Source organism: Penaeus vannamei, chromosome 33, assembly GCF_042767895.1.
Source record: "Penaeus vannamei isolate JL-2024 chromosome 33, ASM4276789v1, whole genome shotgun sequence".
In the NCBI taxonomy this organism is placed as follows: Eukaryota; Metazoa; Arthropoda; class Malacostraca; order Decapoda; family Penaeidae; genus Penaeus; species Penaeus vannamei.
In genome coordinates, this window is record NC_091581.1 from 3,060,116 (window position 1) to 3,087,615 (window position 27,500).

The 27,500-nt window shown below is 36.4% G+C and overlaps 3 protein-coding genes across 4 annotated transcripts in view; 1 reads left to right on the plus strand and 2 right to left on the minus strand.

Annotated features, from left to right (window-relative positions):
- Positions 1-4,919, plus strand: part of Sos (Son of sevenless) — a gene marked incomplete in the record, with an annotated part of 80,940 nt that extends 76,021 nt beyond the window's left edge. The window contains 2 exon segments of the mRNA XM_070145118.1: positions 1-105; positions 1,378-4,919. Of these exon segments, the coding sequence (XP_070001219.1) occupies positions 1-105; positions 1,378-1,499 (227 nt within the window).
- A 571-nt stretch (positions 4,920-5,490) lies between these two features.
- kappaB-Ras (NFKB inhibitor interacting Ras like 1) lies at positions 5,491-14,857 on the minus strand. Its single transcript, XM_027372223.2, has 4 exons — positions 14,757-14,857; positions 10,595-10,702; positions 9,705-9,944; positions 5,491-7,768 (listed from the first exon to the last, which is right to left on the minus strand). The coding sequence occupies exons 2-4, from the start codon at positions 10,691-10,693 to the stop codon at positions 7,535-7,537; spliced, it is 573 nt and encodes a 190-aa protein (XP_027228024.1). The 5' UTR covers positions 10,694-10,702; positions 14,757-14,857; the 3' UTR covers positions 5,491-7,534.
- A 4,760-nt stretch (positions 14,858-19,617) lies between these two features.
- LOC113819977 (esterase E4) overlaps positions 19,618-27,500 on the minus strand; it is a 9,708-nt gene continuing 1,825 nt past the window's right edge. For both annotated transcript variants that reach the window (XM_070145119.1, XM_027372224.2), the window contains exons 2-13: positions 26,010-26,231; positions 24,537-24,648; positions 23,459-23,655; positions 23,137-23,301; positions 22,810-22,995; positions 22,348-22,538; positions 22,043-22,199; positions 21,698-21,882; positions 21,435-21,514; positions 20,927-21,166; positions 20,412-20,520; positions 19,618-20,002 (exon numbers count right to left, since the gene is read on the minus strand). In XM_070145119.1, the coding sequence (XP_070001220.1) occupies positions 19,895-20,002; positions 20,412-20,520; positions 20,927-21,166; positions 21,435-21,514; positions 21,698-21,882; positions 22,043-22,199; positions 22,348-22,538; positions 22,810-22,995; positions 23,137-23,301; positions 23,459-23,655; positions 24,537-24,648; positions 26,010-26,163 (1,884 nt within the window). In that variant the 5' untranslated portion in view covers positions 26,164-26,231 and the 3' untranslated portion in view covers positions 19,618-19,894. The remainder of the gene's footprint in view (positions 20,003-20,411; positions 20,521-20,926; positions 21,167-21,434; positions 21,515-21,697; positions 21,883-22,042; positions 22,200-22,347; positions 22,539-22,809; positions 22,996-23,136; positions 23,302-23,458; positions 23,656-24,536; positions 24,649-26,009; positions 26,232-27,500) is intronic.

A 27,500-nucleotide genomic window follows, 5' to 3' on the forward strand; every position in this document is an offset into this window, starting at 1 on the left:
TCCAGCAGTACCACCTAGACCCTCCTCCTCACAGGCGCAACAACTCAGTGGACCTTTCGTCGCCTACGCCTATGGCAAGGAGACATACAAATGGACCTCAAGCAGGTAAATGACCATCTGGAACAGGGGAAGATCCAGTACAGTTGATTTTATTTCATGATTTTAGAAAGTGTATTAATGATAGTTTCTTTTTTATTATCATTTATTATTATTATTATTGTTGTTGTTGTTGTTGTTGTTGCTGCTATTATTATTTTATTATCCATAACTACCACATACAGTACCAGTATATAATTTAAGTAGGAGGAATTATGAAATACAAAATAATATGATAGGCTCTAAGAACATAAGTGATGAGACAACCATTTTTTAAACTGACAAGATAATGGGTTCTTTAGTTACACTCTTGTACCCCATCGATGCCAGGTACATATGTTGCCCACTTTTTTTGGATTTATTTATTTTATTTACATGCAAATGTCTCCTCATTTGGTTGAGTCACAACTGAGTCACAACACAACAAGGCCAGCCTAATCTCATTTGTTTGCCGCATTTATTGATTTTTTATTGGTGTCACTATCATAAGGGCTAATAACCTACAGTCAATTGTAGTTTTGTTATGTTAATGTTGCTTACACAAGCAATTAGTCATGAAGAAGTTATTTATTAGGTCAACATGACCTTGCCTATTTACATTATTCCTGGAATAATTATAGAAAAAAAGTTTCTATTTTTAATACTGTTATTATATTTTTATATTATTACTTTAATGGTTGGAACTGTACCAATGATTATAATAAATTTAACTTTTTTATGAAAATTTAAGCAGTAGGGTAAATAGGCGAGATTAAGTAGGCAAAGGAACTGACTCTATGGTGACTAAGCATATATGGTGCCTGTTGTATGTAAATAATACTGATAAACTAAAATCACGGCAGAAATAGAAATAACTTTTTCCCAAAAATTCAAGGGATAGGGAAATGAGTAAGGACAGGTAGGCCTAGTAATAGACTCCTTTGTGACTAAGTGCTTGCAGATCCATTGATGTGTAAACAAAATTATTTAAATTATGTAAAATTATTTAAACCATAGTGAATAATTCATGCATAGTGATATCATTTGGGTAAAATGAATATATGATTTTAGTCTTTTAATTTTTAAAATCATCATTAATCACTCCATATCAATATTAATTTCCAAAGTATTTGTTTGATTTTATTTTATCAATATGAATGTATTAGCATTATTATATTACTTTAAATACCTGTATCACTATTAATATTACAGTATGTATAATCAGACTTGTGTGTTTATGCATACACTATAATTACGCATCCATATCCCCAGATTTAAATTGAGTCAAAAAAATTTCCACAGCATTACCAGGAAGCAGCATGAATGATACTGCAGCTGAACCCAATGAGCACCCGCCCACGCCACCGCCCAGGCTCGCCTACCGGCACACATTCTCCTTCTCATATGACCAGCACCACTCCTAGAGGAAAGCAAATCATCCCATGTTTTGAGTGGGTGCAAGACCTGGCCACATAGGAGCCCTTATCACATATAAACCCATGATTTGTTGTGGCTTCTGACTCTTGCTTTTTTTTTTTCTCTTTTTCTTTTTTAATTGTTTATTTATTTATTTATTTTTTTAACATACTTTCTCCACATCTGCCAATATATATATTTTTTTCCTGAACCCATATTTCAGACATACGTATTTTTGTTTGTTTATTTGTTTGCATATTAAAGAAAAGAATTAGGGAAGATTAAACAGAAATATTGTTACACTGCCAAAGACAGTTTTGCTACTTTTGAGCTCTGTGACCGTGCCCAGTGTGTGAACAACTGCAAGGCATATTTGCTTAGTTCATTTGGTATCTGTAGTTTATTGGGAGACGAGCATGGAAATGTGAGTGACAATCTAGGGTAATAGAGCAATTAATTCTCTGCCAAGAGAGTGTTATCTGGCTGTGAAAATGAAAACTTGTATGTTGATGCTGTATTAGAATTTTCTTCACAAAATTTAGCAAGAAGTGACATTTACTTTTATTTTTTAGCATAGAGGGATTACTAAGAGACTTTTCAACAACATTTCAGGAGAGAATTTTGAAGATAGGTAAGGGTGTTGTCTTTGATCAAAAGCCAACAGGAATGAAATATATTTTATGTCAAGAAAAAAAAGTAGTATCCAAATTTCATATAAGTAATTTTCTACAACTCGTGAAAGATGTTTCTAAGCCTTTAAGTCACTAGATCTTCCTTGCATAGAAGATGAACTTTGGCAGTTACTTTACTTCTTTCCACTAGTGGTTGTAGAAAATACAGTGAAATACTTTGCATTCACAGGATTTTCAACAAGCTGTTTTGTATGGAAGAAGCATAAACTCATTTGACATGATGAACAGTTATTGCTTATTCTGTAGAGATTTAGATACATAGTTTCCTTTTGAAATGGTAAAAAACAAATCCAAGGGTTATTTACAAAGAGAACATCAAACAGTACTTAAAGAGCATTTAGCTGTTGAGGTTTGTTTATGTAAAAAAAAGAAAAGAAAAAAAAAAGTTTTGCTTTCTTGGTAGGACAAAAAAGACGATACAACTTATAGGTAATTTATCCACCTCTATAAATTTGATAATTGTATGAGCATTGTCATAGACTATATAGTTACTAATCACTATAAATAATTTAATATATTGAAGTATTTCCCAGAGAGGCGATATATAAGGAACCTGATCTCTATATGATGTTCGTTTAGATTTTGAACATAGTTAATCCATGTTTAAGTTTGTATGACACTTCATTGATGATAATAGTTTTGCAGTGAATTTCGTCTATATTTTGCTACTAATAATACACTGAACTTTGGTGGGTAACAAAGTGTACAGTTTTCCACTAGAGGAATTTTTGTTGCTCTAGGTTTTTAGCATTTCTTAGTTACCCCCCAAATAAGTTACGTCATGGATCTTGAATAGTTTTTATAGAAAAGTCATGTTTTGTAGTCCATATTCAATATATTTGACCTTTAGCTTAACTTGAGGAATGTTCAAAATATGTAGATTTGAAGATTATAAAAAACAAAAACAAAAACAAAATAGTAAGCCAAACTCAGTACCTATACTTCAATAAATTCTCCATTTGAACAAAGATGTATTAAGATTCTAGAAAAGAAAATTGAGTCATTCTAAATTTTTAGAGTATGTAGTTGTTGCTACGCTCAGTTTACAGTAGGCTCGTGTACAATTTACAGTTTACATTAAATGGTAGGTTAAGTTTGATGCAGTTGCTCAAAATAAATAATAATCATCTTTAGCTGACATTAAAATTTAGGTATAGTACAGCTATTGATTATATGATAACTTCGAAATGAAGAAAGTTTAGGTTTTCTTTAGTATCTTGATAACAGATTCTTATTTGTCTGATTAGTCAAAACATTTCCTCCCAATAATGGTTCACAGTTATTTTTTTTTTTCTTCTTCTTCTTTTTTTCTGATATATAGGTTCTTTGGTCATGGTTATATAAAGAGATAAGAAATGGTTATACATGATTATGTGCTATCTATAAATTGGTTATTACCTTTTAGGAGTTCAATCTGAAAGTGCCTAGTGTAATGAGCATTCCAACGAGCCATAACATGTGAACTAATTGTATATTAAAGTTTGTGTCCAGTTGCTGCTGTTACAGCAAATGTCTGCCAGGCATCGTCACAAAGTGTGCAGCTTTTTGTTTATATTTATTCAGTGTATGCTAATTCCTTGTATACAACTTCAGTGTTCTATCACAGTTTCATGCAGACTTGGGATCAATAAAGTGGTTCTTTACTACCCATTACTCTAGGTGGTCTGAAGGCCTTTGTGAAGGGAGATGCCACTCAGAACTGACCGTCACCCAGGCTTGCATGATATAATTTCCAGGAAGATGTTCTTGATATAAATTAGACTGGGTCGCGTTTCATGATTACAATTCTTGCTTTTAAAGCTATGCCTGATTTGTGATAATATAAATAAGAGAATTATGTTAACTCATTAGAATGTTGAGGTGGGGAATAGTTAAGAAAAGCAGTGGGTGAGGAAGTAAACTATATATCATCTAGTCAGGGCAAAATGGCAGTGTGAGGCTAGTAAGGCTGGGTCCACAATCAGTCTTTGTGATTTCCGGTGCTCAGCCATCATAATTGTCTTCATTCTTCAGTAACTATCTGCTCCTAAAGTGCACACTCAGTATTAGACATCTCATAAGTACTGACAAGTAAACACCATGGATCGATGAACAGAAAAATCGGCTGTTTGTGGTCGGTCTATTTTTTAATATATTGGGGAGTGTGTTCCCCTCAAGTTCCAGCAGTACTTGGAAATATTAATGGGAAATAGAGTGGTTTCTCAACTGAGGTAACACAGGGGCAAGAGATTACAGCTGTGATGTGTGTGGGGGCAGACTACCGGCACTGGGGGATAAGAGTCTTCATATGCACTCACTGTATGTATGGGCAGTCTCTTTTTAAGAATCATTGTGGTATATCATGTTGAAGTAGATTCATTCATATTTGAAAGGAATTTGAGATTTGCAAGATACCTGCTAGCTATTGTAGTCATGGTTTGCCAGTACTGCACTGTACTAACCCATGCCTTGGACTGACAGATATCCAAAGTAAGGCATTCATTCCAGGTACAGTGTAGTCTGGAACCATTGACCCATGGAGTGAGATGTTTAGTAAATATAGTTAATGCTGGTAAAGTCCCACAAGCACAAACCACGCCAGAGTTGCCCCCATGAAGGTAACAATTCCATGCTGTGTAAAGATTCCTATTGTATCTTGTTACAAAAGACAGCGAAATAGTTTGTAGCAAGATTCTGTACATATTTATATATTTGTTAACAATAAGTCCTGTAATAACATCAAATTAGTCAGACAGATATTGGTGTTTTATTAATGCAACCTTATTTTTGTTTTCAAAAGTAAGTATTGATACTCTTTACTTAAAAATTGTCAATACCACAGAAGTGCATTATTGCATTCCAATAATACAAGTTTCAGCAAGTACATCTTTTTATGAAGCCTAGTTGAAAAACAAAAGCAGTATTTACTAGAAGAGTTGACCTCACGCAGTTGCCACCAAATGTGTATCTATAAAGCATTGAATATTAACCAAAATAATTAAAAAGGAGTATGAACTCTTACTATCTGTAACATCTACATTTGTAGAAAAGGTATGAATGAGACTAGATATCTTCACAATACAAGAGATGTATTTGACCGGTTTCGATTACGTCTTCATCAGAAATTCATGTATTTCTGATGAAGACGTAATCGAAACCGGTCAAATACATCTCTTGTATTGTGAAGATATCTAGTCTCATTCATACCTTTTCTACATTTGTCAACATGGATACGTTTCATCTACATTTGTATTTCCTGGTGAGTACATATATTCTGTGTGAACTACAGAACTCTTCTTCTTCAAGGTTATATCAGTGAAAGAAAGAATATTGTGGAATGTTTTAATAAAAGTGGAAATAAGCACAGAGTGCTAAATTATAAAAGACAAGATTGCAGCATTAACTAGATCTATGGAATGATGAGATTATAAATTTGCAGTATTTATGGGCTTCTGCTGAACAACATTAAAACAACCTGACATGCCAAGGATCCAAACTTTATATGAAAATCAGTCCTAAGATAAGAACTGCATCCCACTCATAAATCTATGCATATTCCTGAAGATGGTCCTTTGTGCTACTTTGCAGTTTTTTAGATGTCCACTTCTGGATTCATCAAATAACTTTTATAATAAGCAAACAAATATAAATAACATAATTAAGATTCCTTTCCTCACTGGCAATTTAGTTGATAGGCTGTTTACAGACCAATAGAGATGCTAATCCACATTGCAGATTGAAGATATTAAAACCTATTTCACAGAAGAAAAAAAATCATGCATCTTCATTACAGTGTATATCACTTATATAGAGGGCACATTTGTTACCTCTGGACTAATATGCTTGAGTTCAGAGGCTGCTTTGCCTGAAATATTTTACTAAACCAATGAACAGTTTTCGGTACTTAAGCAAGGGGACAAATATGCCTATACCAAATATAATCCGTTTAGCATAATTTATGTGTGTTAAAATACAATGCACTTAACATTCATTTCTAAAATAAAAGCCAATAATATCTTGATATCAATCTCAGCAAAGCAAGGAAAGCTAGCTATATATTCTTACAAGCAGATTGTAATGCATTCATCAGATCAACTTTTACAGCAATGATAACTATAATTTTGCCTTAGATTTAATTTTAAAAATGAAGACAATTGCATATTCACTTGACTCACAGTATATAAAATAAGATTACCTAGTTGTTTTGCAACACACTGGCAACATGTATGTGAAGGCATATGAACAAGATCAAAATTGATCTAACTGCAAACATTCAACTTACCCTTAATATCACTTACACAATGTCTTCTGCACTTTACGACAAAATGTTTCAAGTTTTTTTTTAGACTATGCCCCTCTGTATTACATATGTAGTGATATTTAATTAATATACATAATTAGCATATACGTATATATTATGTAAGTTATGAATATACTGTACTGCTAAATTGCACTTCAAGCAAATGTTCATGCAGACATGCACATGTATTCCATAACTAGTTTCCATTTTCCTTTCTATTATTAACCTAAACTATATTACTTTGAAAGCTATTATAATGTAAGCACCAACATTTATATTTCTTGCCTTCTTGATAGACTATCATCTGCCTTTACTGTATTTGCAATAACTGCAATACTCAGACTAAGACAAACCAAAGCATATCTTCAAATAACTACCATGAAAATATACATTGTATATAAATATATATGCATATATCCTCCTCTACCAAGCTCACTCATTTATATAAAAAACACAAAGGGGCACAGTCTACCAAAAAGCTCTATGAAACTGCATAATATCACATTTCCTTGCTGTGATGTCAGTTTGTGGTCAGAACTGCAATGACCACCTGCATAATGAGAAATTTTCTCTTCATTACTGGGAATCATGATGATGAAAAACATTAGTAAACTTCATGCTTGTTGTAAACAGTCATACCTAAGTCAGCTTTCATGTTGTCTTTTCCTCCGTTAACTCTTTGTGACTGGCAGGAGATAAGAAGAATAGGTGAAAGAGGAGAGAAAGAAGAGGAAATGGAGAGGCATTTACATGTTAGTTGTCAATGGTGTAGTAGCTCTTGCTCACAAAGAGGCCAACATTAAAGTTATCCAGCAGATCTCCATTGGTTTATTTATTTCTGCCTGAAGGTGCTTTTGCTGCTTTTCTTTACAAAGAGGAAAGAGAGACTCTTGAAGGTGATGTAGAATTTGCTGCTTGTTGAAGAAGAAAAAATAAATAAATACATCATCTTCATATCTTTAAATATAAAGAAACCTAAAACATTCTACTTACTGTTACAACAATTTCCACAAGTAGTTAAGACATGAATCTTATGAATAACATAGTTCATAAATTCCCAGTCACTCCACAGTCAGTCTTTGTTCTTCCGGCCCATCGTTAGCTGTGGGAAGGAGGTCTTGCTTGGCTGTGGGTTGAGGCGAGAGGCAAGATTCATGATGGGCTCCAACAACAAATTTCGGTTGTGGACATTCACTTCCCACAAACGCAATCTCTCATTGGCTGCCCATTTCTCTGCTGAGCCTGGATCAACAACACGGTTGTCCTCTCCCAAGTCTGATTTATTGCCCAAAATAATTATTGGTACCTGAAATGTGAACAGAACAGTCATTAGTATATTATTTTCACTGCAAATAAAAAAAATGTTTTTACTATTAATGGCAAATTATCAGAATACTTTATACAGGTTCATTTCATTTTCCCTACATACATAACATCTGTTGTAAATACAAAGATTTCTTCATAATTAAAACCTGTCCCTGAACCAGGTCTATCTCTCTTGTCTTTGCTGACATTTTCTCTATAGAAATATGATGTTCAGTTATTTCTTCACATAGCACTATTTGGGGTACCTGTTTATCTATTCCTTCTTCAAGAGAAAGAAACGTAGATACATCTAAATTGTCTTTGAGGAGAGTATATAGGAAACAAATCTAAAAAATATTTTCTCCAATGTCATACAGTGTTCTAATGAGCTAAAATAACCATAGAAATTTAAAGGACAACCCTGTAAGGGAGGATGGGATTTGCATTAAAATTGCAATTAGGACTCAGAAGTTCTCAGAATGGCTTTTTCTACCTTTACCACTGCGCCTTAACAAAATAAAAATCAGCCATCTAGCTCTATCTTCATTAACCTTCAAAAATAAAGTGGCACTGGGTCCTTAGCAATTATTTTGAATACCTACTCAAACGGGCCCATAAAAACAATACCCACAAACTATCCCAAAGCAGTCTTTATGAGGCAGATAAACTGATAAAACCTCAATGAAAATAGTGATCTCTATTTTTTTTTTTTTCTTTTTCTTTTTTTTTTTCTTTTTTTTTTTTGTATCACCATCATGCCCTGACTACAACCAAGTTTTAGGGATCCCAAATAGAGGGAAGGAAGAATCTCTTGTTCCTTCCTTGTATACATTACAACTCAATATGGTCTTCACCAGTTTAACACATTTATTTTAAATATGCATTTGTATATACATGCATATCTGTAAAGCAAACACCATAAAGAATATTCTACAGGTACCCGTGTTCATACAAATGTTATGGTTTTAATGATGCCTCTGCCCTTGACTAAGCTTTTGTAAAGAAGCGACAAGGTCTCTAGATGAGGAAAAAGCCTGCATCTTGTTCTCAGTAAATGGTAACATAATATATATACCTCAGTAAAGCATTTGTGATATTTATTAAGATTTGCTGAGAACCCTGTGTATGTGCGTGCATGAATATGAATATGAGAGAGAGAGAGAGAGAGAGAGAGAGAGAAGGAGAGAGAGAGAGAGAGAGAGAGAGAGAGAGAGAGAGAGAGAGAGAGAGAGAGAGAGAGAGAGAGAGAGAGAGAGAGAGAGAGAGAGAGAGAGAGAGAGAGAGAGAGAGAGAGAGAGAGAGAGAGAGAGAGAGAGAGAGAGAGAGAGAGAGAGAGAGAGAGAGAGAGAGAGAGGGGGGGGGGTATCTAATTTTTTTCAGAAAACTAAAGCAAATTTCAAAACCCCTTTTGCAGGTTTGAGTACAATTTTTGAATTTCATGTATTGACATTTTTTCTAATCAGAATTTGGTATCAACAATAGCCTAATCATATCCACAACACGCAAAAGGGAAAGAAAAAATCTACAAGATGCAATCAATGAAAACCGCATAAATCAAGTATTGAGAAATGTTCTCATTTAATGCATATTATTCCCTGAATTGTTCAGTCTCAACATCTTATTAGAATAATTTGCTCAAAATGCTAAAATGGTGATTGAAAGGCTTTCTTCTACAATGAACATTCTTTTAAAATATGTATCCAGGCACTCCCTGAGGGTAAAAGCCAAATCAATACAAACAGAATCTGAGCAACTCAGTAAATAAATACTAGCATTTACTCTCGCAATCTGGTTGGCTGCAGCATGACAAGAAATTGTACATGTTCTTAGAAAAAAATCATAATAACTGGTCAGTTTTACCTAAAGATCACTTCATATCAACCTTTATATAACATGCATTTCATAAGACCTTATAAAAAAGCTTTCTTGATACTTACATCCTTTTTGTCCTTATTCTTATCAATATCCTTCTTTATATCTGTCAAAAGCTGGAAGGATATATTATCATTTATGGAGTAGACTAGGATATAGCCATCTGCCACCGCATGGTAGTGCTGAGGGAGGGTTCTATTCCGTGCGTCCAGACCACCCGTGTCATAGAACCGCAGCTTCTCACGGGTCCCTCTCTCTGTTTCTACGATTCCAACATATGTGTCCTCCAGAGTTGGGGCATATTGCTGTAAAATTTGGAGAATAGCGATAGAAAAGAAATACTGCAGCAAGCATAACACTTACTCTGGATGAATACTGAGAACACTGAGTATCATACCGACATCAACAACTATTATCATCATTGGCACATCATATCAACATTGAGCATGACAATATTTCCTCATAACAGAAGTGATTTAAAAGTCTCCTCTTATAGTTATGCAAGATTTTTAATTGTTGTTAAAACATTCCTCTCAATCAGAATACATTAACCACATGCTGCAGGGGATGGCATGTGCATACATGCCATGCCCATTGTGTTTTTTATTTAGTAATCAAATACTTAGTCACCAATGGGTCAATTACAAGAACTACCTGCCCCACCTGTTTACCCTTTTCCTTGATTTTCGATATTTTCCTTTATATACTGCTGTTAGTAATGTCAATAACATTATAGTAATTATGATTTTTACAAAAAAAAAAAAAAAAAACAGTATCAATATTGAAAGCTTTATTCATAAAAAAAAAAAAAAAAGCTTCCTGAAAACTCAACGAAAGGTGAAATCAGGTGACTCCTTGGTGGCTAAGCACTGACAGAGCCATCTATGTGCAGAGACATTAATAAAACAATACTAAAGTGAACACTAAATTTTCTTGGAGGCATTGTGTTAATTACCTTATTGGTAATAGGGTTGGCATAGATAGCTCTCTCCAGTATGGAAGTCTTCCCCGTTCCCTTGGCTCCCACTACGACAATGCGAGATGTACGGCCCATCACATTCCACTGAAAGAGATTGATAAGATTCATTAAATATCCCAGTCTTATACTAAATATTTGCTAAATTATATGTAGGAAATATGTATACACAATACAAAACATTGTCAAATTATTATAATTACATTTTGCTGTCAGTTGATTAGGTTTTCATAATTTTTAAGTTAGCATATATTATTCTTACCTAATATGCTAAACTAAAATTCTTTTAAAAGACTAAAACCATCAAATTTAAATAGAATTCTTCTTATAACTTGTGTCATAGTCAAGCATTTTTAAATCCACCTTTCTTTTTTTTGCATACATCTTTCTTCCTATCTTTTAGTACTCATACACATCATAAGGCATACTCTAATTAAAACTGAGGTTACAAGGTACATATTACACATTTATAAGAGCAATTAGGCTTTTCTGACAATAATTAGATTCATGTTCTTTAAGTTATTATCTTGTTCGTAACTTTCTCTATATATAACCTTTACTCTAGACACAATACTGGCATCAAAGCAGACAGAATACAAGCAGTTCCCTGAATATTCTAAAAAAAACAAAAAAAAGTTATCAATCTTATTTAGTTAATGTTGTAAGGCCTCTGAATAAACAGAAAAACAAGTCTACTTAGCGATTCTATCTCTAAAACACATAAAGGGACTAGTTTCACATATCTCTTTAACCTTCATATGGACTCCAAAATATTTTAAACACCCTAAAAAAAAAAAATCAATCTTAACATATATTTCCAACCAATTAACTTTTTCTACAACTATTATAATACTTTTTGATATCGTTATGATAGTTGATATTTTTCCTGTTAATGGACAAAGGCTTCCTTTAATATCACTCTACTCTATAGGTGAATAACCATTTTATATAAAAAAAAAATACCTGTGTGGTCATAAAGTCACACACACATGCAATAAAAAATATCTTGAATATCCTTAAACACCATTAATCACTATTCTGAGATGCCTATGAAATCACCTACAAATGGCCTTGTCACACGATCAATGAGCAAGTATGGTTACAAAGAATGGGAACGGAGGCGTCATGGGAAATAAACCCTGATGTGTGGATCCAAAACACCAAACAGACACGTGAGGCTGACAAATAATGCTTTTCAGCTGTCAGATACTCAGTCTCACGCACCTACACTAAGAATTAGAGGATAAAGTCACAGGGGACACAAAAGACAAATGAACAGCCTGATTACTGGACCATTCACTTTAGCATGTTTCATTATCATGCTTAGAAATTGCATAGTTACATGCGCAAACACTACTTGCTTCCTGTGACAAGATTTTACGTAACAATGCTTCTGTGCACTTCTGAAAAAAAAAAACTAGAAAGGTTTAAATATTACATACATACAATCTAAAGTATATTATGTATACATATGGGAGAGAATGATTGGTCTAATAACCAAATAAATATTCAGTACACCCCCCCCAAAAGTCTGAAATTCCCTGCCAAAACTACTATTACCCTTAATATGGTCATATTCTTTGACTAAAACCATTAAAGTGGGTAACTATGAAAAAATGCACAAGATGTAACAAGTCCAATAACTTAAAACTTTAAATATTTTTCAACCAGATATCATACAAATACAAGAAAGAGCCAGTGGTAAATGCTTAGAAGATATTCACAATGGCTTTCCAAATGGAACTATTTCCCCATAATCCTACTGAATATTTTCAATCCAAATATACTTGGAACACTCCATGCTTACAGTCTGATGTCCAACCTAATTGTGGCACACAGTTAAGGGACTTGTAAATGCTTTAGTATCTTCTAAACACATACAAAAACAGTAATTTCATTTAAAAGATGAAAACAAGAAAGTCACAGTACTACTGCAATAATATATATCTTAATGAAGAGTAGTCCTGGCCTTTTGCACAAAATAAATTCTAAAGAGCCATGGTTAAAAATATTGTCCTATGGAATGTGCTAATGATCGTTATTATCTGCAAGACAAAATACCTGAACAGAAAGGAAGAATCTTGAGTAATAATGGCAGTATATTTCAAAACAAGCCATTTTTCTAAACTACTAAAAATACAGCTACTACTAATGAAAAAGAAATATCTACAAAAAAGTGTTTATCATAAACTGTGACTATGTGCACATTCCTTATTCACGAGAGCCTTTCCACATTTCTCTTTCAGATGACTAACATATCAAATATAAAAAAAAAAAATATGAATATAAGCTATAATCTTCATGAACAGAATAATAGTTGAAGAATGAATCCAATACATTTATTTTCACTTTTGTCACTTAAACATTTTTCTTTTATTTTCAAGTTAGTGCTGAGGTGTCTTTTGTCTGTCTTCATACAAAAAGAATTGGAGGGCATTTTCAATATTGTGGGCAGACACAACTCTTACATATTGCCTCCTAGAGAAAAATAACTACAGCAGAAGTCAATCATCTTGTAGTGAAAAATAACAAAGCTAAATTATTTCAAAACTAAAGGTATTTAAAGGACAATTTACAGGACCCCATGAAAATTGCACAGAAATATTTCATACATTTTCTTTCACTTATATTATCACAATGCAAAACAGTTTTGCCATTCTAAAAATCTAGCACAAGGTAAAGAAAGGACAAACGTTACAACACCAAGCAAGTACTATGTTTTTACTCCGAGAACAATATATACAATACACCAAAGATGTATAACATATGGGCCTGCTTAAAATTATGAAAGCTATTCAGGTCAACTACAGTATTTACACTGAAAAAAGAAAGAAGAGAACCACTCTGTACGGAGAACTTACCCTAGCATTGCATATTTTTTATTTGAGCCATGTCAGTGAGAAGTACCCATAGAGACGACTGTCCTAGGGTATGCAGTAAAGGACATCCATCCACTGGGAACAGGACAAATTAGGGACTCGGACCTTTCTTTCACATACAAGACTAAATTAAACTTGTCAAGTTTGAAATAAGTATAAAACTAACTTATGCTTGTCCTCATTTACTTTGTTTATAAGATTAATCCATACTTGTTATTCTTCATAATAAGATGAGTAACTTACCAATGTCACTGTCCAGATGGCTATTGCTAGCATAATTAGTTTATATGTTTTAGTTACATATTTTCATATACATCTCAAATTTACATCTCACACCTACATCCCACCCCCTGCATACAACATATCCAAAAGCTTTTTTAACCATTAAGTTTAATTATGTTGTATCACATTCCATTTTTCCCAATCTATAAGATGGCGGTGTCCATGTCCCTCAATTTATACGCATCACTATTACCATTCATTCTTATACTAAAATGTGTTATCTTACACGTTCTTAATGCCTGTGACCCCAGACTGTAGAGTATTTTTCTTGTGCAGGGAATATTACATTTTTTCATGCACAGAAAACATCATTTTGTTTACATTTTTGCAGACATATCTGCGGTCGGATGATGAAACAAGTGCGCGGAAAGGTCAAAAGAATTTTATGTGCAGAAGATGATTTAAAAACTAAGCATGTGCAAACAGTTACAAGAACTACATTTGCGTGGAGAGAATTTGACCAAATATTTTTTGCGCAGGGAACCAAACTCTACAGTCTGGCTGTGACCTTAGCTTTCTCTACCTCCCAACTCTCCTTCTCTTCTGTTCTTTATAACCATTATAACCTTTCCCTCTCTCTCCCCAATACACATGGGATAAAATCTAACAAAGTAAAACAAGACAGATAAAAAATACACAAATATGGAAACAAATAAAGTTATAAAACGCTTTTGAAAAACAAAATCATGTTAAAATGCCTTTCCCAACACAACTATTTTTCTTACTGTAATCTTCAATAAAATGTCCCTTTTCATAGTTTAACATCACAAATGGATAACAATAACATACCATAACTAATAAACTAAATACACACAACTACATAAATTTAAAACCGTAACTTAGCAACCATATATTCTCACAGTTCCTACGATACAAGATGTCTCACAATTCCAATTTCCACTCTAAACTCACTGAAATAAGCATGAAATCTGTCCTCCCGCACTAGAAACCTTCAAAAAAATAAAATGAAGAAGCTTTACCTTTCATAAAATTTCTGATAAGCATTAAATGTCTTCGTTCTTGAGGGGGGGGAGGGGCATTAACAGGGGCGGCGCTTACACTGCGGAAGACAATGTTATTAACTCGGTTTCCCTTTACTTTGGCGATTTCGTTAAATCATTTTAGGGGATATAGATAATATTAGTCTAAAATCCAATAACATGAAGGAAGAAAACATAATTTTACTATTTTCTTTATCGTTTGTCCTTATTAAGAACGTACAAAATGTTGGGGGGAACGTAGAGTTTATATTTATATATTGATAAGGAAGAGAAAATGCGCATATCCATACACATGGGTTTTCTCTCTCTTTTACAGGAAATTACATGTCCACATGATTACAGCCATTTCAGTATCACTTGTTGCCTAGTTGTATTTCTACTGTTACCATACATCTGTACGTTGTGTAATACTCTATTTGTGGACACGATTTGTCAAACCAAGAGATGCACAACTGAATTCTGTTACAGAAGGGAAAGTGATAAAAAAAATGTGCGCTTAAAAAGTACATGAGAGCAAGATTTTGATGTGAAATGTATGCTTTTAACTAATCAAATTGATATATGATTCACATTTGAAAACTTCGTAGTTAGAGCCACTCGTGTCGGAAACAACAAAATAGTTTCTTAGACATCCATTTTATTACTTGCCTAAAAGATAGAAAATAAAAACGAACAGTATTATTGGCGACATACTATTTTTTTCAATGCAGCATAAATAAAGTAGTCACACTATAAAAAAAGCAAACAAACAAACAAAAACACTAGATTGACTTTTTAAGGTATTCAGTTATATGTAGACCTAGGCGTTCATTAACCCTAAAAAAGTAATATTTAATGCTTACATATACGTAAATATACATTTTTTTTCACAACTGCCTGACACTTTTGCACTTTTCATTAAAAAAAATAATAATGAATAAAAAAATAAAAACAAAAGCGCTTTTTTGTATTCCTCAATGTCATTTATTCACTCACGTGCCTGCAAATCTGTCCACATCATCACCGTGCTCTTCATTGCCTTTACATTACTACTTTTAGCCGTCTTCAACCATCTGTTTCTGTTAATATCTTTCATCATGTGTTTGGTTTGTATTTCCTTTGATCTGGCCATTTTGATTTTTTTAAACTTTAGTACATTCCTTTTTGTTTGATCAGTTTAACTTTGTTTTCCCCAGGCACATTCCACCATTTTTCCTTGGCGCTTTTTATAGAATCAATTCACAATAAATATCAATAAGATCCCTTGCTGATAGAAAAAAGGAAGATATGGGTTCACTTATTCCTTTCGGTCTTAAACTTCCTTCATTTTTTTTTTTCTCTCACATCCCCACTGCTTTTCCTTCTCTTACGCGTTTTCTCCTCTAATCCAATAAATTTTGTTATGATTATAACAAAAAAAAAAATTGGGGGGGGTAATATTTGTAAAATTCATATGGGATTTCATCGGATCCATTTGCTTTATTATTTCTTTCGTATTTGTTATTGCTGAGATTATAGTTTTCATAGTGATCTTATTTATTTGTGCATTACTTGGGTTGTTTAGTTCTTCCCTTACAGAATATGTAACTGGTTAGTGTTATGTGACTGGTTAGTGTCTATCTATTAAAGGGTAGCTATTTTGTGTTGTCTTTCCCGTTATCATTATTATTTATTATTATTATCATTATCTTTCTATATGTTTCCCTTTTTTGGGAATGGGTTGCTAAAATATGTTGAAGAACAGATGTCTTTCCTTTGTGTTATCTCATTATCATTGGTAAATGGCCACTTCCTAGGTTAGGCCCTGTGTCTATCTGAAGGTGGTTCAGAATAGAAGCTAGAAATAAGTCTACAGTAATGTCTTTTTTGCGTTTTCAGGTCTATTCCTGTGGTCTGGCCGGGGGGATTACCATAATATTAATTTCTGTCATTACTTAAATAGCCCTACTTGTTTTGTTCATTTTGGGTTCCAGCTGGTATGGTGTGCAGTGAAGTTTCCTATTATTGTATTTTGGGTCATTTGTTTTCATAGGTTTCTATTTCAATTTGATGTAGGTTGGTGCATGAGATATGTAGTATTAAAATATTCATCCAGATGTTTTTGTGACATGTTTATTCCCACTACTTCAAGTTTGTTCTTTAGTCCATCTCTTACATTTATTTGTTTATATTACAAATTATTTTTTATGCAAAAAGCTAAACCTCCTTCAGTTTGGTCTGATCTGTCGTGTCTTACGATTTGATTTTGTAAATTGAAAGTGTCTATCTATATTTTTTAACTGTTTCATGTAATGTCAGTACCTCTGATTGTTCTATATTTAATAGATGATTCAATTATCTGGTTTTACTTAAAATCGATCTAGCATTTCTTATTTTTTTTAAGGAATGTCATGATTGTTTTAATAGTGGGGGTATTTTTTTGTTGTTGTTGTTGTTGTGTCTGTTTATTTCTAAAATGTTTTGTCTGAATTTATACTGTTTATGATCCAATTCTAATTGTATTCTTTATTGTTTCTATGCAAGAGGAGTCTTTACTTTTTAGTGTATTTCTTTCAGTGTTTCTTTTTTCTAATTGGGATTGGAAATGTCCATACTTGGGTCTTCTATATTTATGTTTACTATTTTCATTATTGGGAATATTCTTATCTGATTCATTTTTGTTTGGCTTCTTTTTGGTGTAGTGATTATATATTTATTTATTTATTTATTTATTTATTTTTTTGAAGTTTGGAGTTTTAACTTTTGACGGGTTTCTCTGCCCTGTCGGTAAGCTCCAGGGCTGATGTAGGGTTTGTAGGCCTATGTTTGTCTTGGCAATTTCTGAATAGTTAAGTGTGTGCAGTTATTTCATTTGTCTATTCTATTTATTGATTGATTATCACTTTTTTTTTTCTTCTTCTTTTTACATTTTCATCGTTTGTTCGTGTTATGTTGTGGTTTGGTGTTGGTGTCATCATGTAGTTTTCACTGGAATTGTTATCGTTATGTTTAGGGAAAGTTTTCAACTCTTGAATCCGTTTCCACATATCTAGTATGTTGGGCGTTATATTCTGTGTTTTATCTGTTGTGCCATTTTGTATATTTCACAGGCGTTTGTCTTTAGTGGGGATTCTCGTGGCAGTAAAAGTAATAGGGATTATTTGAATAGTGTTTATAATCATGGTTGAATTCACTGCATCTTATTTTGTTTCTGCATGTCATAATTCCATGGCTATAATGAAGACCTCTGAAACATTTGGGGATTGGGAAGGTATATGGTTGTACTCTATAGGATGTGTGTCTTATGGCAACTCTTTCTGGTATTACTCCTTCAAGTGTTATCTTTACGGATTTTGTTGGTATCCATTCTTTTCTTTGTCACTGTTAATTTTATTTATTCTGATAACTTCTATTTTTTTCGATTCTGAATCCCACCGGTGGTCTTCTTCTATCATTTAGTTCTTTAGGATCTAACTCAATTTCAACTGGATGTATTGTACAATAAGAGCAATCGAGGTTTTTAGTTAAAGCAGGTTGTTTGCAATACGCATTCAATTCTCTAAGTCTGATGATTTGATTTAAAGGTGGCATTTTAATTAAACACAAATATTATTGCTTTTCCTGTTCCAACTACTCTTAGGAATTTTCCTATTATATATTTATTTTTCTTTCTTTCTTTTTTGGGTATCTGTTTCATTGGGTTAATAAAATTTGAATTGTTAATCCTCCGGTTAAACTAATAAGTAATACAATATATTTTTATTCTACCTGCCTAGTAATTGAGTTGTCTGCCGCGGATGCTTAAAATTCTTCTAAGTTTCCGCCGGTTTCGTGTCTTCGGGCAAGTTTGGGTTCTGGGTTTTCTTCAAGGTCACTTTTCTTTCAAGGTTTGTTTGCGAATCGTAGTCCATTTCTTTTCAGATTCTAGGCTTTTCTCCTGTATCTGGATTTAGGTTTGCATCCATTAATATGTTTTTTTAATTCACTTCACTCGGCTTGCAATTTGTGCATGTTTACTCTGTGACGGTTTAAGAGCTTCCCTTTACAAACTGAAAATGCGAGAGATTTGGGAATTCGGACAGGCAGACTATCATGCACAAGGGTAATGAACTGATTTGCAAGGGGATTTGGAGTTTCTTCAATGTATGGTGCATGCTTATTCGACTGAAGACTTTCATACATTATAATTTTAGCTTGCCACGGCTCCGCTAAAACTCATGATGCCATCTAGTCTGATGCTGCGTTCGGAACTGCTCGTCTTGCTCGTCCAGACATCTTGTCCAGGACCAGCAGGACAAGTGGGCCGCGTTCGGAACCTCCAAGACCATTTTCTGCCCATAACCGGCTCGAATGTAAACATTCACTTTTTATCATACCGGTGTCTTTATTTTACACGCTGCATCGGTTTTGTAACAACTTTGATGCATATTTAACTTACCTGCAACTGACTAACACAAAAATATCCTTTGATAACACCAATAAAGGGTCATAAAACTACACACCAATATCTTGTGGTCACCTGTAACTGTCAATGTTTACATACAAAATCCATTGTGACGTCATCTCGTCCTGCTCGGCCACCTTCGCAGGAGGGCGAGTTGGACGAGCTAGACTACTTGTCCGGGACGAGATAGTGGAGGTTCCGAACGGTCAAAACATCTCGTCCAACTGGTCTGGACGAGAAAGACGAGCAGTTCCGAACGCACCATGAATTGGTTCGGATGAGTGAAGCTTCGAAGCACCGAGACACAGATCTGTTGTCGCTCTCGAAGCAATAATTCGGTTCATTTTTTTCAGACGCGGAAGGACTAAAAGTAACTGTGTTCGTCAGTGTTTTAGCCCAATAAAAATAATTTTGTTGATAACTTTATTAATTTTACAATTTTTATTTTTTGATAGCTTTATTAATTTTACAATTTCATAAAATTGGGTTTTCTGTCAAACAAGACATTTTAACCGGAAAACAACATCAACGCTAAACAAAAGAGAAAGAAAAAGAAAAACAAAGAAAAATCACGAGAATATCAATAAGAATATACAAGAGAAGAACAATTTAAATTCGAATGTAAAATAAAAAATTAAAAAAAGCAGCAAATATAACAATTTAAAGTTGAATGTAAAATAAAAAAGAACGAAAAAGGCAGCGAATATTTAGACAATTAAGGAGCGGAGGGTCCCGGACACTGCTCCACCGCCTCCCCATGGAATACTGCGGTTGTCAGCGGACTCGTCATGAGCGGAACCGTTTGGCGCCAAAAATTCTGACTCTGTGGGGCGAGGAAAAGCAAAAGAAATAAAATACGAAAAGTTTATGGTGTCGGTGTGTATGTGCGTGCCTGTGTATGGTGATGATAATGGTGGTAATGATGATTGAAATATTGATGATGATTTAAGGTTTGGTGGGAGGCTCTTTTGACCATTCAGATTCTGTTCAGTTTCTAATTTAGTCCCCTGTGTGTGTGTGTGTATGTGTGTGTGTGTGTGTGTGTGTGTGTGTGTGTGTGTGTGTGTGTGAATATTTAGTTATATAGATGCATCTACGATTGCAAGCACATATTATAATATTAATGTGCTGTCTATATACTTGAACTATTACTTACAAAACCACTACAGTTTAAAATATCAAAAGAACCACTGCACGTTGTATATTCTTGCTTCGACCTTCATTCTACTGACCTGCTTTTTAAATGGCGAATGGACCATGGCGGGCGACAGGGACAGGTTCATGTAAGGCTGAGATTCCCTTGGCGCGAGCGGTTCCCAGGTCGGGGTGGTTCTGGGTTCGCTGTGTCGGGGAAACTTTTTTAAAAATCTCTGTGATTTTGTAGAGGGGGATTGAGGATAAAGGACATGGAGAGGGTGGATTGGGGAAGGATGGGGAGGGAGGGAGAGAGGGAGAGAGGGAGAGAGGGAGAGAGGGAGAGGGGGAGAGGGAGAGGGAGAGGGAGAGAGAGAGAGAGAGAGAGAGAGAGAGAGAGAAGGAGAGAGAAAGAGGAGAGATGGAGAGAGAGAGAGAGAAGGAGAGAGGGAGAGAGAAGGAGAGAGGGAGAGAGAGAGAGAGAAGGAAAGATGAATAGAGAGAGAGAACAAGCATACACTGAGATATTCAGAGACAAATCACAACAGATTCAAAGAAAAAAAACAAGTAAATATGTCAAATCTCAACAACACACAACACAAGTATCCCTCACCCATGCACGACGAAGCTAGCCCAGGCAGAGCTCATAAAGGCAGATATTTTCTCATCCTTAGCAGACGCCTTGTCCTGCCGGTGCTCGAGGGCGCCAGGGAAGCTGAAGACGTGCAGCATCTCGTCGCCATGGGACACGCCCACATCCAAGAGGGGCGTGGTGATGCCAATTCCTCGAGCTTTTTGGTATATTACGTCAGCCCACGCGTACCCTTCCGGCTCTCTGTGCGTCATCACGTAACTGGTTCGACGGAAGAGAAAAACGTATTTGGAATGTTTAAAGAATATCGAAAACGGCGAGTTAGGATAGAATTGATGGGATGTATTTCCCGATTATCTTAAAAATAAATAAATAAATAAAAAGTGCTTTTCCAAAACGAGTCAGCCTCAAGATTTCCGCGAATCCGTTTATAAATTAAAATGTAACTCCACAGACTGAGACCTTTAAACATTGTCTGGGTTCTGTTACTACTCGCAGATGTTACACAGAAATGCATCTCTTAGCTTACGTGTACACGCGGCTGCCACCCTCGGCGTAGGCCAAGGCAGTGTCCCACACGCAGGACAAGAAGAGATAGTCCGTCAGAACCTGTAGAAGAGACAGGGAGGCGGTTGGGAGAAGGGCGGGGCTAGCTTCAAAGGAGGCGCCCCTTCCCAATGCCTTTGCTTCCTTTTCTCTCGCATTAACACACACACACACACACACACACGTATGTATGTATATAAATACACCCATCCCTTCGCAACCAGCCCCACATCGCGCGGCCCTCACCTCCGTCATCTCCTCCGCCAGGGCGTTGAGGGACCGCCTAGCCTTCGGCGTGTAGTAGAGCGACTCGGCCAGCCTCGCCACCGCCTCCGCCGTGCTGTCCGGCAGGAAAGCGGCCACCAGGTACTGCGCCGTGGCCTCGTACACGGCAGCCACGTCGGTCGGCTCCTTCGAGGTGAGGATGGTGCCTTGAAGGGGCGAGATGTCTCCTATTGAACTCCTTGGTGACGTCTTCAATTATGTTCAGTGATGCATGGCAAATAAGGATGAAATTTGGATATTAAGTACGATACATCAGAAAGTTTACGCACGCTTGATACTTGTTTTGCACAAAGTTGGCGATTATACCTAATGCAAAGAGCATGCCCTCATCCGGCACCATTCCTAAGAGAACTGGCACCGGCGCCCTCGGGCTCAGGTTCTCCACGGGGACGGGGAGGAAGGGGCCCTCTCTCAGCCCCCCGTCGACCACCACGCTGAAGGGCAGCGGCCAGAAGATGTATCTCTGCGAAGAAGGAAGACCTTTGCACCAGCTGCACACACGCACATGTATGCACGCGCCTGTGTGTATGTATGTGTGTATGTGTCATCACGTACGAGTGTGTATGTGTAACCTTCTGTCCCAAAAATCAAAAAAAGCAAAATCCTCTCACATGCATCCTCGCCTGGGCCTCCACCACCTCCTCCGTGCGCTTGGACAGGAGGCAGGCCCTCAGCTCAGCGACCGAGGCGTCTGGACAGCCCAGCTCACGCGCGAATCGGTGGGCGTGGGCGCGAGGTTTCTCTTGCACCGCCCACGAGCACTTGGCGCTCCCGCTCATTAAGACGGCGCCGTGAAACAGCCCTGGCGAAGATGGTGGGAGGAAGTGGTATGATAAGCAGGTACTTGCTTTTTTACATTTGTGTTCAAGGAGTACAAGAAATCGCAAGTGATATGTTATCTTCATAATCATTATCATCATCATTATATCACTATTATCATTCAAAAGCACTTTATCTTTTCCCTCCTTCGTTATCATCAGAATCATTATCATCATCAGAATCATTATAAGTATCACTATTATCATTCAGAAACACCCTTTCTTTTCCCTCTTTCTCTTTCTCTCCGCCCCCACCTTGCGAGCGAGGCGAGAGCGAGTGGAAGTGGACGGAGGCGGCGCCGGCGGAGAAGCCCCCGATGGTGACCCTGTCCTTGTCGCCGCCGAACTGGGCGATGTTCCTCTGGACCCATCGGAGGGCGGCCACCTGGTCCAGCATGCCGTAGTTCCCGGCCAGTGCTGTCTCGCCCGTACTCAGAAACCCTGTGTGAAAGTATGGCTAAAGAATGGACACACACACACACACACACACCTAAATATACATGCACACAAAACGCGCACAACACACACACATTTATGCATTAACATATATAATTGAACAAATATATGAAAAAGAGCCGCTACCGAAAGCCCCGAGGCGGTAGTTGACGGTGACGAGGACGAGGTCGTGGGCCAGCAAGCGCGCGGCGCCGTGGGACACAGCCGAGCCCCGCAGGAAGCCGCCCCCGTGGAAGAACACGAACACTGGAAGGAGCTCCTTCGAGTCCTGGGCGTCGACTTTCTCGCCATCTTGAAGTAACAAAATTGCAAAAGATGAAGCACAAGAAAGTGTTTTAAAAAGAGTGATTTTTAAGACCTTTTCCGTGACTAGACCCTTTTTCTGCGGGAGGCCAGTCTTACCCAAGGTCTATATAAGTACTTATACTTACATAGACCTTGGTCTTACCTGGTAATTTCGCCGTGTACACGTTCAGATGGAGACAGTCTTCGTCACCCAGCACCCGCTTCGTCGTTGTGTCGTACTGCGGGCAAATCGCCTTGAATTCGGAGGCGTCAAGGCGACCGCCAGGCCAACGGTCCTCCGACTCGACGGGTTCCGACCATCGCAGTTCCCCGACGGGCGGCTTCGCGTAGGGTATGCCTCTGCAACGGTTCGAGAGTTGTGTCTGTGTATGAGCTTCTGTCTCGCAAAGGGTTTCCTCTTTTCTGGTTAAGAGGATGTGGTTGGTGTATCCGTGGGTGCTGAATGACTGAAATCCCTATTACTGATATCAGTATGGGCCTATTTAATAAATCTTGGTTGTGGATATGGCTTGAGGACACACATTAACCGGTGCCAATCTAATTCCTCTAGATTTAAGATTTTAAAGATTTAAAGATTTAGTTTTAATTCCATTTGTCACAATGGATATTCTTTGCTGTGACATATTGTGTTTTATTTTGCCCAAATCTCCCCCTGTGTGCAAGGAATGGCCGGGGTTACCATCCACTGGCCGGGCGTGGGATTGAACGCAGGTCCGCAAGATGGCTAGACTAGCACATTACCGCTACGCCAACACAACGGTAATGAGCCAAAAGAATGCTTAATCCACGTGATGGTGTTCCGTGGTGTGTCCAGTACTCTCACTTACGTTAATCTTACGTTAAATCTCGCCTAGTTTCAGATTCCACATCATGGAAGAATTTTTTCAGAAAGCGATCAGAAATAACCACAGAACCTGACGTCGAATCCCATAAAGGCCGTTTCACAATAGCACTTTTTCCGTAAATTTTTGTGACAATTTTATTTAACATAAATACAAACATTCTCGAATATAACTTGATCTGACTTTGCTTGGCTGAAAAAGTTGACGAAAGGTTCTCAGACGGAAACGATCATTATCGTCTGACTGGAAAATCGACAATTCGCACAAAAATGGACAAAATTCAAGAAAATTGTTTTAAAAAATTGACGAAAAAAGTGCTAGTGTGACAGAACTTTTAATAACGAAGGGAAAGGCGATGACAGGGAGTGCGCAGAATACCTGAAGGCGTAGTAGAAGGCGTGGGTTCGATTCTGGCCGATGGTGTCCTCCCTGCGGCCGGATAACGTGCCGAGGCGGGTGGTGTGCTCGACGGGTGTCCATGAGGCGGGTTCTAAGATCAGATGGGTATCTTTTTAACTTTTTTTTTTACAATTAAAGGGGTAACTTTTTAAAAAATTAAGTGGGTAACTTTTTAACTTTTTTTTTACAATGAAAGGGGTAACTTTTTAAAAAATTAAGTGGGTAACTTTTTAAATTTTTACAATTAAATGGGTTTTTTAACTTTTTAAAAAATAAATGGGTAACTTTTTAACTTTTTGGATTAAATGGGTAACTTTTTAACTTTTTTCATTAAATGGATAACTTTTAAAAAAAGTATTGAATGGGCAACTTTTTAACTTTTTTCATTAAATAGGTAACGTTAAATTTTCCTTTTATTAAATGGGTAACTTATTTATTTATCTATTTATTATTATTATTTCTTTTTTATAAGCGACGCATAATGGTTCACGATTATGAGTTATTGATCTATTGTTTTTGACGATTTCCTATCAGTGTCAGTTTCATATTCAGTGACTCATCTATCGAATATAACATTTATTCTGACAGTATCTATCGAGAACCACAACTGTCACTCACAACGGTCACAGGAACAGAAGAGAAGGACGATAACAATGCATAAGCAACGACGAAAGGGGAAACGAAGAACAAAGGCCAAGATGAAGAGAAACGTGAGAACGAGAAAGATAAGAAAGGAATACGAAGATAAGAAAGGAAGACGAAGATAAGAAAGGAAGACGAAGATAAGAGAGGAAGACGAAGATAAGAGAGGAAGACGAAGATAAGAGAGGAAGACGAAGATAAGAAAGGAAGACGAAGATAAGAGAGGAAGACGAAGATAAGAAAGGAAGACGAAGATAAGAGAGGAAGACGAAGAAAAGAAACGAAGACGAAGATAAGAAAGGAAGACGAAGATAAGAAAGGAAGACGAAGATAAGAAAGGAAGACGAAGATAAGAAAGGAAGACGAAGATAAGAGAGGAAGACGAAGATAAGAGAGGAAGACGAAGATAAGAAAGGAAGACGAAGATAAGAGAGGAAGACGAAGATAAGAAAGGAAGACGAAGATAAGAAAGGAAGACGAAGATAAGAAAGGAAGACGAAGATAAGAAAGGAAGACGAAGATAAGAAAGGAAGACGAAGATAAGAAAGGAAGACGAAGATAAGAAAGGAAGACGAAGATAAGAAAGGAAGACGAAGATAAGAAAGGAAGACGAAGATAAGAGAGGAAGACGAAGATAAGAGAGGAAGACGAAGATAAGAAAGGAAGACGAAGACAAGAAGGGACGACGAAGATAAGAAAGGAAGACGAAGAAAAGAGAGTAAGACGAAGATAAGAAAGAAAAACGAAGATAAGAAAGAAAAACGAAGATAAGAGAGGCAGATGATAGCCGTTCTGTGCTTATCTCCTCACGTGACTTGGCCGTGATAATCTTTGCCATGGAAGGCGGGGTGGTCTGGGAGGCAGCGGCGCCCACGGCCACGATCACGCCCATCGCTGCCACAAGGAGGCGGGCGCGCGTGGAAGTGGGCGTGGGCGGCATGACGGACCCTGACCCTGTTCCCATTCGTTCGTCTGCGAGGCTTTTGGGCGCGAAGGAAAAGTGAAGAGTTTTCTTGGTATGTCAGGATTGTACTGAGGGTAAAAAGATGAATAAAATCAGGTTTAGTGTATAGCTATATGTATATGTATATCTACCTACTCATATGTACATATTCACACACACATATATATACATATAAATATACATATATACATACATACATATATATATACATATACATATATATATACATATACATATATATATATATATATATATATATATATATATATATATATATATATATATATATATATATATATATATATATATATGTGTGTGTGTGTGTGTGTGTGTGTGTGTGTGTGTGTGTGTGTGTGTGTGTGTGTGTGTGTGGTTGACACGTTTCTAAGAAAACAATAGACTATAAATGATCAGTGTCTGCAAAAAAGAGTGTTTTCCAAGTGTTTCCTATCCTATTCGATCCAGAATCAACTTCATATTTGAGTAAATTTGCCTTGTGGTTTTGAAGACAGTCGTTACACACGAGGGACACATCCACACCTGTTCTAAAAACGAATCATAGACAAATTTGAAGATAATTCTGGACCGAATAGGATGGAAAAAACCTGGAAGACCATTTTGACAGACTGTTAAACGTCAATTTCATCGTTTCTTAAACTTGTCTTTACTTTTGTCCTTACAAAATTTGTCAGGACTGTCTTAAATTTGTTTTTATGTTGATTTTCCTTTGTCGAAGATTATTCCGTTTTGGAATTAACAAGAAAAGCTTCGAGGCCACTTTTGGTGAATTACCAAACATTAATTGAGTCGTTTGAATACATTTTTATTGCTGTATAAATCTAATCAGAGACAAAATCGCAAAGAAAAGTCTTAGCAGGTCTTTACTCTCTTAGTTGCCGCAAATACAAAAGCCGAAATCAACGGAGACAAACAATTGTGATTTATCCCACCTTCTGCCCTTTTCCCCTTCTTTCTATGTATTTTATGACTCTCTCTCTCTCTCTCTCTCTCTCTCTCTCTCTCTCTCTCTCTCTCTCTCTCTCTCTCTCTCTCTCTCTCTCTCTCTCTCTCTCTCTCTCTCTCAACACCTGGTAGCGTTATCATCAACAACCCGTTAAATAACTTGACTGATTGACTCCATGATTCGGCAGAATCTCCACTGATAGTGTTTCTCATATTTTTGTTTGCTCTCTCCAAATGTAAGTGGAATGTCCATTTTTTTGCCGTCATCAAAGATTATATTGAACAAAAACTTACGAAGAGAAATATGTGTATTTTTTCGTGCCGTCATGATCACTATGCGATTTCTCTCTCATAGAAGTAAGGGGGAATGGGCA